Source organism: Bombyx mandarina, chromosome 25 (genome assembly GCF_030267445.1).
Source record: "Bombyx mandarina strain Sakado chromosome 25, ASM3026744v2".
NCBI classification, from domain to species: domain Eukaryota; kingdom Metazoa; phylum Arthropoda; class Insecta; order Lepidoptera; family Bombycidae; genus Bombyx; species Bombyx mandarina.
In genome coordinates, this window is record NC_143231.1 from 10,928,186 (window position 1) to 10,947,105 (window position 18,920).

Consider the following 18,920-nt stretch of genomic DNA (forward strand, 5'->3'; position numbering starts at 1 on the left):
ACTTACGTTGAGATTATGAGCTTACAAAAGGTCAAGAATAAGCAGATCCGTCATTAAAAAGTTTTGTTTGTCTGTATGATATTGCAGATAATAAGTATATTAAGAGAAGAATTTTAGTAAACTAATATTTTATTTTCTCATGTTTAGTGCAGTTTATTGATTTTATGGTTTCTGAAATGGCTAGGTTTAGTTATGCATCATGAAAATATAAACAAAGCCATTGAATATGTTTTATAGTTTAAAATTATTAAATAATTAAATGGCATTTAAGTTTACATAATAATTTACAGAGAAGGATAGGGTTTTGTTGGCTGAGGGGTTAGTCCGAAAAAAGTATAACAATGAAAAACGACATGAAAACCCGATATCTTTGTGCATTGATTAGAGACACACCAATCGCCTAGGATATTGAAACCTTTTTCTATTGGTTCAGGTTGTCTTCAATTTTTAGAGAATATTTATAATAAATTATAAAATACCGTTTATTTTTTCTCATTATTATTTCAGAAATTCACCAGCATTACTAACTTTATTCCAATTTATTCAAATTTTATTTCATTCCTTTTATTATTTTATACTGACTCTTTATTTTTCACTTTAGTCACCACTTAATATAAACACACAAAAAATAATACCAAAAGGAGCTCCGTTCTAACCGGATGTCCATGAGACACGACCTTTTTTTTTCTTCTAAGACTCAACAGAAAATAATGAGAATTAATAATTTTCGATATTTAAAAATTTTGTTCCAGGGTCGTAATGGCCTCGGTAATATCTACGTATGGGCGAGCGGTGATGGGGGCGAGGATGACGACTGCAATTGTGATGGCTACGCTGCGTCTATGTGGACTATTTCAATTAATAGGTGGGTAGTTTAACTTTGAAAAACGTTCCAAGTTGAATACGTTCGGATTTCTAATGTGATCTGTACCTGTTAAGAATGCATGGGGTTTTGCAATTACCGGTCACTAGGACTAGAGGTGACTTTTTTTATTGCTTAGATGGATGGACGAGCTCACAGTCCACCTGGTGTTAAGTGGTTACTGGAGCCCATAGACATCACGACATAAATGCACCACTCACCTTGAGATATAAGTTCTAAGATCTCAAGTATAGTTACAACGGCTGCCCCACCCTTCAAACCGAAACGCATTACTGCTTCACGTCAGAAATAGGCAGGGTGATATACCTACCCGCGCGGACTCACTAGAGGTCCTACCACCAGTAAGGTGAGGTAGGAAAGTGGTTTAGGGCTATTACTATAGACGAAACCAGGAAACTAAGTATGGACTTATCGGATGTTGACACCGTATATATGTACGTTCGCGATCCATTAACCCTTAAGCGAGATCCTCTATCCACAAATATTGGTCACTATTGACCTATCCAGTTGTCAGTAAAAATAAATAATATTTTTTTTTACTGCTGGTAGGACACTCTTGTGAGTCCGCGCGGGTAGGTACCACCACTCCGCCTATTTCTGCCGTAAAGCAGTAATGCGTTTCGGTTTTGAAGGGTGGGGCAGCCGTTGTAACTATACTGAGACCTTAGAACTTTTATCTCAAGGTGGGTGGCGCATTTAAATTGTAGATTTCTATGGGTTCCAGTAACCACTTGTGGGCTGTGAGCTCGTCCACCCATCTAAGCAATAAAAAAATATTGATTTATTTTCATTAAACGTCTTTGTTCTTTTTACAGTGCAATAAATGACGGTCAAAACGCGCATTACGACGAATCATGTTCGTCTACGCTCGCGAGCACATTCAGCAACGGTGCTCGCGATCCCAGTACTGGAGTGGCGACCACTGATTTGTACGGAAAATGTACTGCGACCCACTCGGGAACGTCTGCCGCGGCGCCGGAAGCTGCTGGGGTATTCGCTCTGGCCTTACATGCCAAGTGAGTCATCATTTCACGACATCATGTATCGTCTTTTCGCAATAAAAGTGTACCATTTCCAAAAATATTCGAAATTGAGTTAATATGCGGAATCATTTGGAATCACCAATATTTTTCTCATAAATACTGCCAAAAGAGCGCAGTTTAGGTTTAGTTTTTTGTTTCTTAGTTTACCTATGTTTTGACTACTATTAACAAAATTAATACATAATTTTATCTTAATTTAAAAGACATATAATGTAACAGGTAAAAAAAAAATGAAAATTGCAAGGTAATTAATATTAAAAATATCACATGTTTTAAGCCTTTAGAACACTCTCCTGTAAAATTAGTAAGTTTTGAGATTATACAGTTTTAATGCGAGAAGACGATATACCTTTCGATTTCAGTACAGTTTTTCGATTAATCATAAAATATTTGTTCTTATCTATCTAATTTGCACAATATTAAATGGTCGACAAACAACAATTTAGTCTTCGGTGACCACGAAAACTCTGTTCGAAACTTCGGAAATAATATTATTTATAATGAGAATCATAAATGCAAGATTGAATCGTAAAAGTAGTCGTTACAAGTAGTAAGTACAAATACAAAAAAAAAAAAATATGTGTGCCACTCGGGGACTGCCGCGGTACAGTTATTGCATAGCATTTTTTTACAACTTATGCAATTATAATTAGACAATAATAATTAAATATTAAAACAATAATGAAATAAGACCACGCTATATCTATAAACATTAACAAAAGCAAAACATTAACTGTCCCCTTCACACTCATAAGATAGACCGCGCGAGAGAGAGATGGGCAGGCTTTTCATGATGCGCATGCAGTGCGACGTCACGCCACTCGCTTATTCACAAACACTACACAAGCGCAACGTGTTGTGAATGTGTTGAATGAGAGCTACATGCTAGGCGGAGTAGGGGGTGTTAGGTTTCATTTTCGTTACGGAATTTCTTGATTCGGTCGCCGCGGTCAAAGCCTGCGATAAAAGCTATGCAATAGCTTAAAAACACTTGCTTATTTAGCTTACTTATTGTTTAAAATAGCGGCGAAGATTTATAAAAAAATTTAGTTTCAACAAAAAATTAATAAAAAAGGACACAAAATCTATGTTTACTGTTGGTTTTTTATCATCAAAAATTACTTCATATTAAACTATTTTCAGTCCGAATCTGACGTGGCGCGACATCCAACATCTAACAGTATTGACTTCGAAAAGAAATTCGCTGTACGATGCAAAGGTACTATTAACTTTTGTACTTATATTTTAAGTGGCTTCCTAAAAAATAAAGGAACAAGAAATAGTTCTAAATAGAATGTTCACCATTGACAATCCTTCCTTCTGTTCCTTAGGGACGTTTTCACTGGACTATGAATGGAGTGGGCTTAGAATTCAATCACTTGTTCGGTTTTGGAGTACTGGACGCCGGTGCGATGACCGCTCTGGCTGCTAATTGGCGCTCCGTGCCTCCCAGATATCATTGTGAAGCCGGATCTGTTAATACTCACACGTGAGGCATTCTTTGTTATCAATTACGAAACTTCTGTTGCGTTTAATAATTATAGCTTGGGCAAATTCACTGACGCTTATTAAAAAAGAAGTATTGATTAGCTGATGTTCAGAATAAATGTAGTTATATATATAACAATGAGAGCTTTGAAACTGGATTAAATTTATATTGGTCAGACGTGGGTATACTAGAAATTTCTCATACAATACAAAGCAGTGTTTTTGCGGTGATAAGTATTTGCAGTTTTTCCAATATTGTTATCTGCCCTTGGTAGTATTGTTAACATCCATGAGCGTCGGTAACCACTCACCATCAGGTGGGCCGTGTGCTCGTCTGCCTACAAGGTCAAAAAGTCACAACGTGCATTCCGTAATTCATCTTGAGACACGCGGTTTGGAAATGTAGGTAATATGGTGGGTGGCGCATTTACGTTGTGGATGTCTATGGGCTCCAGTAACCACTTAACACCAGGTGGGCTGTGAGCTCGTTCACCCATCAAGGCAATACAAAAAAAAAAAAAAAAATAGAAGCGATTGTTATTGTTCAAGCCGAAATGTTAAATACTTCATGTTAAAAAAGGATGTAATTACTTGTACGGACTTCAAATGACAATGGTATATAATGACATTCAAATGACAATAAGCGTTTTATTGAAGCGAGATCCCGACCGATGGCAGCGTGACCTTGAAGATCGACACCACAGCATGCGCGGGCTCCCCCAGCGAGGTGCGCTACCTGGAACACGTGCAGGCTGTCGTCAGCGCCAACGGCACGCGACGCGGCGACCTGGAGTTCTTCCTCACCAGTCCGATGGGAACCAGGTGGCAACTCACAACTCTCTGCATAATTAACTAATTTTGATATATTATCTTATTCCGGACGGCCACCGCTCAGGTTTCGGCCACCACGTGTGATTTTTAGACTTCTTACTCGTTGAAACGTGGTGGCTCGAGTATTGCCGCAGTGGCTGTCGCGGAACGGGTGCTGGGATTGGTTCGAGGAAAATAACGAAGGCTTCAAGTATGGCGTTCACACGGTCCTCGTGGCTTGACCGGCGCAGGGCGTAGGAGCGAGTCTTTTCTTGTTCGGTTGGCGCTCTCCTCTTCTTCCGGAGAGGTCTTGACTCGTCGGCTCGCTGTCTCGAACTGAATTTGCAGCGAGGTAGGCCCCTTATTTATGGTCGCCCACGCGCACTCGGCCAGCGCTATTATGAGTCCGAGCACGGTGGGCGTCTATTGTTCTCTCGGCCGCCTCGCTCGCCTATTGTTTGCCTAGTCGCTCTATTAGTCGCCCGTATAGTGACTCGCTCCTGCGTTCCCACGCCAAATTAAAGACCACGAGGACCAATCTTTATTTACAAACAAAATACAATATTACAAATTACTTATTTCTATTTACATTTAACGTTCTCTATTTATGTTAACCTATTTTTAACATATATTATTATCTATTTATTTGTTACGGACATTTCTATTTTTCTACAGCCAACCTATGACTATATTTTCTATTTTAACTATTAAATCTCGCTGTACTTTGCGAACATATCTCTATTTAACTATTTATCTATTACTATATTTTCTATCTATTTTAGACTATCAATGTTCGTCGCGAACAATATCTATTAAGCTGCATTTATTTATGTCCGTCGCGAACATCCTCCCGCCGTGCAGCGTCGTTCACGTCGCTGCATCCTCCTTGGTGAGCGGCGGTCATCGTGGGCAGCACGATAATCTTCTTCGCCGGGCGTCGCAGGATACCGCCGGCGGTGCGCACGTCGACCACTCGAGTGATGCCGTCGGCCCCCGGGTAAACCTCCTGGATGATCCCACGTGGCCAGGTGTTCCGTGGGAGCGTTCCGTCTGCTATTATCACGACGTCGCCTATCTTCAGAGCGGGCCCGCGGCTGTGGGGCTCCCGCCGGTTCTGCAGGTCGGGCAGGTACTCCCGGAGCCAGCGACTCCAGAACACATCTGCCAGACGTTGTGCTGCGCGCCAGTGTGCGCGCCCTATGAGGTCGGCGTCGTCAAATTTGCCCGGCACGGGGACTCGCGCCGGGCCTCCCAGCAGGAAGTGGTTCGGCGTCAGAGGGTCGGGATCGTCGGCGCTCACCGATACGTGAGTGAGAGGTCGGCTGTTCACGGTGAATTCTGCTTCAGCTAGCAGAGTATGAAATGTTTCGGGCGTCGGGTGCCTCGGCTGTTCCGTGGCCGAGAGCGCGGCCTTTACCGCCCGCACCATTCTCTCCCAGGCGCCGCCCATGAAAGGCGCGCCCGGTGGGATGAAGCGCCATTGGATAAGTCTTAAGCTCGCTTCATGCTCAGTCGCCTTGTCCATAGCTTGGCGCAGCTCCTTGTCGGCACCTCGTAAATTGGTGCCGTTGTCGCTCCATATTTCCGTCGGGGCTCCCCGGCGCGCGATCATGCGTCGGAGTGCCATCACCGCTGAGTCCGTGCTGAGGCTCGCTGCCGGTTCTAAATGTACCGCACGCGTAGTGAGACATGTGAAGATGGCCACGTAGTGCTTCTGGGTGCTTCTGCCGGTGGTAACTTGATAGGGCCCGAAGTAATCGAGGCCCACGTATGTAAATGGTCGCCGATGGTGTGCCAGTCTGCTCGGTGGGTGATCGCCCGTGGCTGGACGCGGTGGTGTGTCCTTGCGGATACGACACGGAAGGCAGTTGTGGATTACGCTCCGTGTCACTGGGCGTAGGCGTAAGACCCAGTACGACTGTCGGCACTCGGCGATCGTAGCTTCGGTTCCGGCGTGGTGCATCTTTCTATGGATGAAGTCTATCATCAGTCTCGTTTCGCGTCGGGATCCATCTAGCACGAGAGGCGAGGTGATGACGTCAGCTCCCTCAATATTGCCGATGCGTCCGTTTATTCTTAATATCCCGTCCGTGTAAGTTACGGACAAGTTTCGCAGTCGGCTCGCTGGGGATACTTGTTTCCCTCGTTGGAGCGTCAAAATCTCTTCCTCGAAGGCCGCCCGCTGGCTCTGTTGCCAAATGAGCGTCTCGGCGCGTCGAAGCGTGTCGGCGTCTAAAGTCTTCCATTGAATGACTGCTTGCTCTGGCGTCCGCGGTGTGTTCAGCGGGGTCTTCGAAGTCGTCTTCTTTCTATTCTTCTCCCACGTCGGATCCGAACGCGGGTTCCGTCTGGTCCTCTTGTAATGAGTGCGCTCGCGACTTCTGCGGCATAGGTTGACGAATTGCAGTATTCGCCCCGTTGCACGCAGGTACTTTTCCCATTTTGAAAAGCGTCTTGGGTCCGGGATCGCTTCACCGAGGCTCTCTCTGCTCACGGCGAGCGTTGCGCACTTCTCTTCGCCCGTATCTTCTGCCCTTCTTGCAGTCCGTTGTACGGGCCAATCATCCGGATGCCGTCTCAGGTATTCCGGGCCTATGAACCAGCGGTGGTTTCTTTCAAAGCCGACGGGTAGTTCTCTAGTGGCGTCGTCGGCGACATTTTCCTTCGTGGGGACCCAGCGCCATTCCTCCACAGTGCTGTTCTCTTCTATCGCTGCAATGCGGTGAGCGACGAACGGTCGATACGACCTCGACCCCGTTCGTAGCCAGGTCAGTACGGTGGCGCTGTCTGTCCAGAACACTCTCGCGTCTGGTTTTCTATCGTGTTCCTCTGTGACAGCCGCGGCCATGCGGCTGCCCATCACGGCAGCTTGTAGCTCGAGGCGCGGTATCGAGGTGAGTTTCAAGGGCGCGACTCGGGCTTTGGCGAGTACGAGGGAGGTCCTGATCTCCCCGTCGGGCATTTCGGCGCGCCAGTATAACGCGGCGGCGTAGGCGGACTCACTGGCGTCTACGTATGTGTGGAGCTGGAGGTTGGCGGCGTCTGAGTAGCCGGGATAGCAGCGCGGCACTGAGACGTCGCGCAGGCGTCTTAAGTGGTCGATCCACTCTCTCCACATCGCGCAGAGGTCTTCATCGAGGGGGGAGTCCCACGCCGTCCCTCGGCGCCACGTTTCTTGCAGGATCTTCTTCGCTCCGACAGTGACTGGTGATGCGATGCCTTGGGGGTCGTAGACGGACATCATTATTCGCAGAGCCTGTCTCTTCGTAGGCGCGCTGCTCTCCAAGACTTCTTTTGGGATTCGCGCCATGTCCAGATTGAAGGCGAGGACGTCTTCAGCAGGTCTCCACACCAGGCCTAGTACTCGTTCTATTTCCGTTCCATCGGACAGCGTCACACTTGTAGGTGGGGCCTCGTCGGTCATGTGGCACCGTACCTCCTCGTTGTTCGAGGTCCATTTGCGTAACTCGAAATGGCCTTGCCGGTGTACTGCCCTCACCTCATTTGCGATCCTGATCGCGTCTTCGCTTGTCCGGTAACTTCCCAGGTAATCGTCCATATAGTGGTTGCGTACGATTGCGTCGGCGGCGTCCGGGTACTGCAGTCGGTACTTCTCCGCGTTGGCGTTCTTTACGTAGATGGCGGTCGCGGGTGAGCTTGTCGCGCCAAAGATTATAGATTTCATCCGGTACTCTGTAGGCTCCTGTGAAGGGTCCTCCCTCCACAAGTACCGGAGCGCGTCGCGGTCCTCGCTTCGGACGCCTATTTGCATGAACATCTCTGTGATGTCCGCTGAGACTGCGACGGCGTGCTGCCTGAAGCGCATCATCACTCCGGGCAGCGACTGCAGCAGGTCCGGGCCGGTGAGCAGGAAGTCGTTAAGGCTCTTCCCTCTAGTCTTCGCAGCGGCGTCGTGCACGATGCGAATCTTGTCCGGCTTCATCGGATGTGTTACGCCGAAGTGCGGCAGGTACCAGGTTCGGTCCTTCGTCCCCGTTGACGGAGCTACTTCGGCGTATCCTTTCGCTACCAGTGCGTCCATTTGTTGCTTGTAGCGCTCTTTCAAATTTGGATCCTTCTCCAGTTTCTTCTCTACGGACGTCAGGCGATTCCGCGCGGCTTCGAAATTGTTGGGCATCTTCAGGCCCTCCTCACGCCACAGCAGTGCGGTCTCGTAGCGGCCGTCGGGTCGCTGTTGAGTGGTCCCTCGCAGGATCTTCAGCGCGCGCTCGTCTGGGTCATTCTTCGGCGTCTTGGCGGCGACGGTGAGTCCCTCGATCGCGAAGTAGTGCCTGAGGGCTTCGTCCATGTTCGTGTCGACCGTCGTCGTGTGTGCCACGAAGTTGACGCGCTGTCTCTTGCTTCCCGGGTGTGCTCCGTGCACGACCCACCCGAGCGGAGTACGAGACGCCACTGGTTGATCGCGTCGTCCCGTCCGCATCTCCTCCGTCACCAGCAGGTGCCAGTTGTCTTGGCCGATCAGGATCTTCGGCGAGGCGTAGCTCGTTTTGAAGTGATGGCGGAGGTCGGTGAGGTGATGGCACGACGCGAGGACTTCGATGTTCAGTCGCTGTGGTGTTAATTTTAGGCCGTTGACTGTCCGTAGGTTCAGGTCTTGCGGTTCCCCCGTGCGTCCGCATAGCTTCAGCGGGACGCGTCGTGAGCGTGTTGCGTCTATCTTATTGTCGCCGATGGCAGTGATGAAGAGGGGTTCGATCGGTCCTTTGGCGCCCACTCGTCTCGCGAAGTCTTCGTCAATCAGCGAGATCGTTGACCCGTCGTCCAGCAGGGCCCATGTATCTGCTTCTCCCGCCGGTCCGATAACAGTAATTGGCGCCATCTTTAGGTAGGCTGTCGCACTCCTTGCGGCCCACGTCGAGGTGACCGCCTCTTCCTTCTCTGCTGGTTTCTGCCATGCTGACTTCTTATGCAACAGCTCGTGGTGCGTGCGTTCACAGCTGTCGACGCCGCACTTCTTCTTTTTGCATACGTGTCCCCGGGACCGGAACCGTAGGCACCGGAAACACAAATTTTCGCGCTTCGCCGTATCCCAGCGCTCGCTGACGGCTGCTCTCTTGAATTCGGGACAATCTTGTGGGATGTGCTCCGGCTTCTGACATGCTGCGCATTTCCTCTCTTCCTTTGCTTGCGTGGTGTGCGTCCTCTGAGGCGTATTCACCATCTTCCGCCGACCGCTGGTGTTCTCCACTCTCGTCTCTGGCTCCGGCTGTGCGTATGGGCTGCACAGGTCCGCCTCGCGTTGCAGGAAGCGCGACAGCTTGACGAGGTCCGGTTCTCCCGCCGGTTGAGTCGCTGAGAATTCGAACCAGCGGTGGCGTAGAGTGGACGGCAGCTTCTCCGATGTGATGTTAGTGAGCTCCGGGTTGTACATGTAATGTACGCGGTCGAGGGCCCTCAGAGCGGCGACGACGTTGTTCACCTTATTCGCGAATACGCAGATGTCCCTCGGTGTGTCCGTGCAGCGTGGCAGCGCGCGCAGTCGTTCCAGCTCCGTTGCGGCGATTGCTTCTGGACGTCCGAAGCGCGATTCTAGAGTCCGCATGATCTCGGCGGGCTCGGTGTAATGCAGCAACAAGTTTTCGACCGCTTCTCTTGCTCTTCCTCTCAACGTACGCCGAAGTCTCGCAGTGTTCTCTGCGGCGCTGAAGCTGTCCGCTGATTCGGCGTAGGCGACCTTGAAGGAGAGCCATTCTTGGTGCGATCCACTGTACACTGGAAGCTCCCCGTAGTACCGATGCGATGGTCCGGGCCTGGCTTGGCGGGCGGCCGTCGCGATGGCAGCTGCTAGTTCGGCGATGTCGCTCTTCGGTGCGACAGGTACGGCAATCGGTGCCGCGGCAGGGGCCGGTAGCTTCAGCTGTTCTATTGGTGCGGGAAGTTCCAGTTGCGGTTGCTCGATGGTGGCTGGTGATCCGTGTGTTGGCTGCATTACTGTTTCTTCGACTCCCTGTAGCGCGATCGATCGTTGCTGACTGAGCCATGTATCGATGCGCTGTGATTGCTCGTTCTCGTCCTCCGTGAGTGTTGTGCGCGCATCTTCCTCCTCTTCAACGAGCGCTTCGGCTTCTAATGTTGAGATGCGGGCGGCGGCGAGCTCTGCTTGGAGTCGGGCTTGTTCTTCCTTGGCGCGGAGATGCTCTTCTTTGAGGCGCGCCATAAGCAACAGCCGTTGTGACTGTTGACTCGACTTTCTCGAAGATCCTCGTACTGGTGGCGCCATCCCGTCGCGGAGTGTGGAGCCTTCTTCTGTCGTCGAGATTTTGGCAGCGGCGTCCGTGATGTGGGACCCGTGTACTATTTGATTGGCCGCGAGCGCTGACTCCTTCTTGTTCTGGCTCGCGGATACGACGCTCTCCGTTGCTGCGTCGCCTGAAGTTGTTGCCGGTGTCGCGGTGCTGGGAGGTCTGACCACTCGACGACAGACCCCGCTGTTCGGTCCCGTTGGCGACGCCGGCGAGTATTGCGTAGGCAATATTTGGCGGGAGGGGGGCATCGCTTGTGAGCCCCGCGGCACTCCCGGACACTTTTCCACTTGGGAGGAGGGTGCCGCCATCGGTGGCGGTCCCTGCGTCACTCCCGAACGCGGCGCGGTTGACTGGGAGGAGGTTGCCGCCAACGGTGGCGGTCCCTGCGTCACTCCCGAACGCGGCGCGGCCGACACAGCTCGTTGCTGTGCGTCTTGCGATGTTGAGCCCGAGACAGCTTCGTTGCCGGGCCGGTCAAGGCGTGACGACCTCATCTTCTCGGACCGTGTGAGCACCATTTCTTCAATCTTCAATCTTCAATTTTCTTCGATCTTCCTCAAATGAATCCGGCTCTCGAAGGACCAATATTCCGGACGGCCACCGCTCAGGTTTCGGCCACCACGTGTGATTTTTAGACTTCTTACTCGTTGAAACGTGGTGGCTCGAGTATTGCCGCAGTGGCTGTCGCGGAACGGGTGCTGGGATTGGTTCGAGGAAAATAACGAAGGCTTCAAGTATGGCGTTCACACGGTCCTCGTGGCTTGACCGGCGCAGGGCGTAGGAGCGAGTCTTTTCTTGTTCGGTTGGCGCTCTCCTCTTCTTCCGGAGAGGTCTTGACTCGTCGGCTCGCTGTCTCGAACTGAATTTGCAGCGAGGTAGGCCCCTTATTTATGGTCGCCCACGCGCACTCGGCCAGCGCTATTATGAGTCCGAGCACGGTGGGCGTCTATTGTTCTCTCGGCCGCCTCGCTCGCCTATTGTTTGCCTAGTCGCTCTATTAGTCGCCCGTATAGTGACTCGCTCCTGCGTTCCCACGCCAAATTAAAGACCACGAGGACCAATCTTTATTTACAAACAAAATACAATATTACAAATTACTTATTTCTATTTACATTTAACGTTCTCTATTTATGTTAACCTATTTTTAACATATATTATTATCTATTTATTTGTTACGGACATTTCTATTTTTCTACAGCCAACCTATGACTATATTTTCTATTTTAACTATTAAATCTCGCTGTACTTTGCGAACATATCTCTATTTAACTATTTATCTATTACTATATTTTCTATCTATTTTAGACTATCAATGTTCGTCGCGAACAATATCTATTAAGCTGCATTTATTTATGTCCGTCGCGAACATATCTTATACCTTTAAACGAGCAATTCTTGTATTTTCATAAAATTTATTATGCAGGGGATTTCGGGGGCGATAAATCGATCTAGCTACGATTTATTTTCAGAAAATGTTATTTTATTCGTGTTTTCAATAATCAACTCTTCCCGACATCTATTGGCGAATAATAATACTAATTTTCTTAATTGAGGGCAACTAACCGCTTTAAAGACACAACAAGATGGCGTTATCAAAAAAAAACCGAGTAAAGCTCGGTCATCATCTAGTTTTGTTTAATAGTGTTACGCGCTGGGGTTCGGGATAAATAAAATTCCACCAAAGTACAACTAAAAACTGTATTCAACACTTAAAACACTTCACAAACACTTTAAAATTCTCAATTCGCTTCTTACGCTTCGCTTCAGGTGATCCGTTTGTTGTTTCGATTCAAATAGTTCCGATTACTGACTAACTGCGTGCCATCCCTGCAACGCTTTTATAGTCGATACTACATCCCTAGAATTATCGAGAATATTCCACACATCTCTAGTATTGTTTCTGCTATCTGACAATAGATGGCATTGCACTTCTCGAGCGTTCTAGATTCTTCGATATTCGTTCGACTATTCGGCGATATATGGCGTTACTCTTACCGGCGTAACAATACTGTTAGTATCGCGTCTTGTGAACCCGCTTGGGCTACCACCCCTCCTATTTCTGCCGTTAAGCAATAATGCGTTTCGTTTTAAAGAATGCGGAAGCCACACACATCTCAAGGTCGGTGGCGGGATTTCCGTTGTTGATGTCTATAGGCTCCGATAGCCTCGTCCACCCATCTCAGCGATAGAAACAACATTGTTCATAACTTGTAATTTTCTGCTGCAGATCCATGATATTAAGCAGACGGGCCAACGATGGCGACTCTCGGGACGGCTTCACAAAGTGGCCCTTCATGACCACACATACATGGGGAGAATATCCACAGGGCACATGGATCCTAGAGGTGACAATTTTTTGATTCCTTTCATTAGATGGTTAATGAGCGTCGTGTTGCCTCTCCAGCTTTGAATGAGCAATGAAAAACCGCTATCTTATCAGACCAGATGTGCCACCAGAGATGGGTGACGGCATTTACCACCAGCTTTTTCCGGTGTCTATGGACTACTTAGCATCATCAGACTGCACTAGAACTCATATTCTAATCTTTCCGATCCAATTCCCATGGCAACTCTTAAGCTGGACGACGGGTCGTTTAATAATAAAACTTATAAACAAAACTGTAATTGACTGTAAACGATTATTAGTCAAAACACTTTTGGACGGAAAATTTTAAGAGATTTTAAATGTTTAAGTTTCCTTAAATAGTAAAGCTAGCCGCACACACAAAATGATGTTGCAATGATTACTATTTTCCTCTTCCATTTTGAACAAATAACACGAACGTACGAACGCCCGCTCGCATTGTAATCTTTTCCTCAATTAAAATTTGCTGTGCGCCCGTACACGTCAATATTATTGACAATACTCTTGCCTCCCCTCGATATTGATGTGACAAAATCAGAATTTCCGAATAATCCATAATAATGTACACTGCCACAATATAGGGCGCACACACTCAATATTATTGACAATAATGTTTTGTGTGTGCGGCTAGCCTAAAGGTACGCCTCCATTGGCCCTCGCCGGACGCACCGCACGCCGGCATTTATGAGCAAAAAATACAAAGCAAAATAAAATCCGTTGCGTGCGGTACGTCCGGTGCGGCCAATGGATTCGTACCTTAAGAGAGTGAATGTTGCGTCAGGCTCGGTACAACGGTGGGGGCTCGTCGGGGGGCGAGTGGTCGGGCTGGGTGCGCGGCTGGTCGCTAGTGCTGCACGGCACGCGCGCGCCGCCCTACGCCCAACTCCAGCCTCAGGACCCGCACTCCAAGCTCGCCGTCGTCAAGAAAGCACACGAGGACGCGCTCGCCAAGTAACAGCACCCGATCTCGCGGACGCATACCTTCTATCATTTCACTTTCAGGAGACTTACGAACGCGCATAACAACCTCGGTAACCAAACGGTGTCTTCGTATTGTCAAGTCGGCCGTTTCTTCGTTTATAGTTATAGGCAATAATAATATGTAAAGGAGCTTCTGTCTGTGTGCTTAGTGAGAGTTTTTTAACGTTCTCGATAGCGTAAAAGTTAACGCAATTTTGTATGCAGTTGAAAACAGCGCCCCTAACGGCAAACGTAGGCTTTTTTTTTCCTACCTAAGCTGAGAGCCTTGAGAGGCTATAATCAGCGTAACCTTAACTAGTAGGTAAGCTCACGGGGTTCAAACCTGACGACGTTGCTAACACGAACTCTAGCAAGAGCCGTGCTTCGCAGAATCTACCACCGGATCGGAAACGCGACCCACTGAGAAGATCCGGCGAGAAACTCAGTGGGCTGTGTCTGAGAGTTAATTTACTCGTCGAGCCCTTCGTCGCAAGCGACAAACGACCCCATTCCATATATAAATATGAGCTAACTTTTACGCTATCGAGAATGTTAAACAAACTCGCACTAAGCACACTGGAACTATACCGGTACGGAATTCTGTTGCTAATATGCGTCCCGTATAAATTATCTGTGTGGTTGACGTGGACATCGGTGTGCGTATTGATTTCCATGTTTTTTGATCGGGTCGGGCCGTGAGATAAAACTATATTTTTTCATCGTAGGTCTTCTGATGTTACATTAAACATTACATGTATTTTAAGTAAATATATTGTTTCCAATTAACCATGTTATGATTCTGCAGTCACTTGTAATAGTACAAAAATAAGTATAGAAGCAACTCGTTTAGAAGAGAAATATTTATTTTTACAAAAAAAAAGAATGTATTCGGAAATGAACAACGCTATGAAATAAAAAATACGCTAGGTTAATAGTATATTGCAAATTAGATGTATCGCATTTTATTATGTATTTAATTTATATTTCGTCAATCATTTGTAACGTTCAAATTTTGTTATAAAAGTTATACTATATTTATTCTCAATGTGTTTTAAGGGAGCAGTTTTAATGAATTTATCTTCCATAATTGAATGTTAGTAATATATTCACCAACTTTTAGACATTAATGCGGCACTTTAAATGATACTGTTAAAAATGAAATAAAGATGTATTTAATCAAAGAGGATTCGCCGAAACATGATTTATTATAATTTATTTTTATTTATTATTGATACCTAATTCATGAAAGAACTTGCTTTCAAATTGTTTTTTTTGTTCTCACTCTTAAATTATATTTATTTAATACGAGAGACACAGAGAGAGAGAGAGAAAGAGAGAAAGAGAAAGAGAAAGCTATATTTCAAAAATTTCATTATTTTGTCAACTTGGAATTCGATGATTTTAGGTTAGTAGTAAATCTTTTGATATGTACACAAATGCCCTCGTTATGCTTCTTATATAATTATTGTACGTCCTAGAAAATCTTGTATGTCTGTATACATTTTTTTATTGCAGGAAATATGATCTATTGATTTTAAAAGCACTCATTTTAAAGTCACACAATTTTCTAACACAGGAAGGAGCGCTAATAACCCATAAAGTATGTAGAATGATGCCGCTGTACCTAATAAGTCTTATTCTTATTCTACTAATACTAACTTATTCTAATAATACTATTACTAGTTTTCTTTTCTAATCCAAACTGCTTGTTATGACTTCGGCTAAAATCTACAATGAAACCTTTTTTCTTTACAAAAGATAAATCATCTCCTTATCATCACTATCATTATCACTAGCAGCAACAGCCCACAGCCGTCCATTGCTGGACATGGGCCTCTCCCAATTTACACCACTGAGCCCGGACTCCGGCTATTTTATGGTGGATATGATGACCTCATCATCACGCGAACAAAAATCAATTTAACTTCCACATAATATGAAAGAGCATTCCAGAGCGGTACGCGTCTCTAATTACATACCTTACCACATTTAGTACTGAAAGTGATTAAATGAAATTCTTTCAGTGTTACAATGAAGCTTGTTACAATGAATGAAGGAAAATTACCAAAAAAATCGGTTTTGTGAGGTAATTTTACGTTAGTGTTTCTTTTGTTATGTCTATAGATATACACATACTTAAATAATAACAAACCATATTTAATCATATCGACGCTTGAAAGGCAAACATGACTAAGCGACAATAACGGCTTTGTACATTAATGATAGGCAATAACCACATTCGATGCGCAAAAAATATATATTTCTAGGTCTATTAATATAATTTCAATCCTACAGCTACTAGCTAGATTCTAGTACAGCTAGATTCGTTAAAATAAAAATTGTTTTCAGGTATTTCAACTTTAAATTATTATTAGTCTACTGTAAAGTTCACGCATTGTCGCTTAGTCACGTTTGCTTTTCAAGCGTCGATATCTTATTTCATCATTAATACATATTCGATTTTTACTTTTCTGGTAATTAAAAAATAGTGGTCTAAGAAAAGTGAGTTAATGTTAATAAATATCATAACATCGCTCAAGAAAAAAGATGTAATAAAAAAAAATTAACATTCCATCATTTAGAAATAAAAATTGAGTAAACATTTTCTTTACATTTTCGTAGAGAACTTTTATTTAAATAAACGACCACACGTTCAACATATCACATAAAATAAATCCGACCAAAACGTACGTACGTACTTAATTACTTGAAAATGATTTAAACAAAATCTAATAAGCTATTTTTGTGTTAAATGTTTTCATAATTTGTAATTGTTATTAGTGTACCGTTTGTTAATACATCATATTTTTGATTAATCAAATGAACCTTGTTTAACCCAGCTAGACGAGGCACATTTGATACTTTCATTCATTTGAAATATTTATTTTAATGTTTGCCAACAAAAACACTAGAATATTAATAAAAAAACGTATATTAGGAAATGTATCTTTAATATTTAAGGTTTTAAAAGAATATAATATATATTTGATAAATACGCAAATAAATCTTCCCTTGGGGCCCAGCTAAAGCGGAAACAAATTGTTTTTGGCGTACTTTATCTATTTTCTTATAAATAATTTAACACTCGTAGTATTTATGAATGTTTTTATCTAATACATACATATATTATCTTGAAATACCGTCTAAGTATATAAGTGCGTCTAGTTTTTGTGCATAACAGTTTATCAAAACTTAATAGTATAATATAAAATATTAACAATTTAAAAAAATATAAAGAAGAATATATTATGTAATAATATTATAGAAATATAATGTGATTTGGTGTTGTATTTGAATTAAACGAAGTTTTCGTAATTAACGACCCTTTTCCCTTGAGCGATTCCGTATTCCTAATCATAAGGAAGGTTCGATTTAAAATCGAATGGTAATTGTTTATCGATTTCTAAACAGTTCTAGTGAAGCTGTCAAGTGTGTGATTGTCATCTTCAATCCGGAATCAAAATCGGAACTAATACGCACTAAATGGCAGGGTTATTAGGTAAAGGAGCATTCGCCTTCTGATATTCTCGTGCTAATTAGTCGTAAATATGAGCGAATTACCAGAGCTCATTACATTGAAAAAACGGCGCTGCACCTTGAGACTGATAACCACTATTATGTATTTGTCGGAGAAGCCACAATTATTAACATCATCATCAGACATCGCAGGGGCGAATAGAGTGATCGTGCTAAGAGAAATATTGAGTACACCAATCACTTTTGTTGTCTTAGAACAATTTAGAAATCTTCTCTTGACGTTAGCAAACGAAAACGAGTGATAGTACTTAGGACGGAGGCACCGCTAATCAAGAAGGCTGGTTGTTAAGTGTGTGATGGCGTCTATGCGCCTCCATCGGCTGGGCTCTGTCGTAGCCTATTTCTACCGTGAAGCAGTAATGCGTTTCGGTTTGAAGGGAGGGGCAGCCGTTATAACTATACCGAGACCTTAGAACTTATATCAAGGTGGGTGGCGCATTTACGTCGTAGATATCTATGAGCTCCAGTAACCACTTAACACCAGGTGGGCTGTAAGCTCGTCCACCCATCTAAACAAAAAAAAAATGGCACGAAGTTAGCCGAGTTCCGATGACATCGCAATCGTCGGCGCGGTCAATGTGCAAACTTCGAAGATTTGATTCTATGATAAAATTATGTTATTTCATCGTGATTAGAATACACATCAGATACTTAAGTTTTTTTAAAATACACCTACTGACGTCCGTTACAAAAGTCCTTTAATATACAAAATAGTTTGCAGTTAACATAAGCATGGAATAATATTTACATAAGGTCGGTCGGTTTTATTGTCTGAATTTTATATAGATCACAAACCTCAGTCAATATCTAGACTTCAAAGACAGAATGACGTCACCTGCTATATCTAGAATCGGAAAAACTAATTCTGTTTTCCAATAAAGTCACTTAAAATAAGAATTATTTTCCGATAACTCTGTTTAGAAGTGGCATCGCTGGACATTTTTGTGTCCAAAAAATTCCGCTGAATCTATTTGAAGGTAATATTTACTAAAAATGAAGGAACGGAACGGAGCGATATGGACAGATGACAGATATGGAGCATGACTGAGTGAGAGAGATAGGAAATGTCGTGTTAGGGAGTAAGAAAGACGGCAATTGAATGCGGAACACTTAGTTTTATTTTTGAAGCGAGAAGAGGGTAGTTGCCCTACGCGACGGCAGACAGACAGACACGGTGTAACTCTGAAGAAGCAAGACATTTATATTTGAGTTACATAGATTAAGACGATTAAGACGAAATAAAGAATCAAGTTTGTGTGAAGTGATCAACCGTTTCACTGGCCCACCCTGAATATAAAACCCCACATAAATATCCACACGATGAGATACTTTGAACGAGTAAGCAACTTTTGGGGTTTCGTGTGTCGACACACAACTTACATACTACCAAAAGTAAGCATCTTGATGTCTCGCTTCACTTTGGATAAATTGCTTACCGAGATAGTCGGCATTAAGTTAGTACTCGCCAAGGGCGGATCCAGCTTTGGCGCCAGGAGGGGGTCACATAGTCAAATTTTCGATGCGCTCGTTCCCAAACGCTTGCCATCATACAAAGTTATTATATTATA

The 18,920-nt window shown here is 44.9% G+C and overlaps 1 protein-coding gene across 1 annotated transcript; it reads left to right on the top strand.

The window, feature by feature from the left end:
• The first annotated feature begins 15 nt into the window (after positions 1–15).
• LOC149499895 (neuroendocrine convertase 2-like) lies at positions 16–15,026 on the top strand. Its single transcript, XM_089738566.1, has 8 exons — positions 16–30; positions 753–865; positions 1,699–1,899; positions 3,070–3,145; positions 3,258–3,415; positions 4,072–4,236; positions 12,718–12,835; positions 13,637–15,026. The coding sequence occupies exons 1-8, from the start codon at positions 16–18 to the stop codon at positions 13,808–13,810; spliced, it is 1,020 nt and encodes a 339-aa protein (XP_089594692.1). The 3' UTR covers positions 13,811–15,026.
• Positions 15,027–18,920: the final 3,894 nt, after the last annotated feature.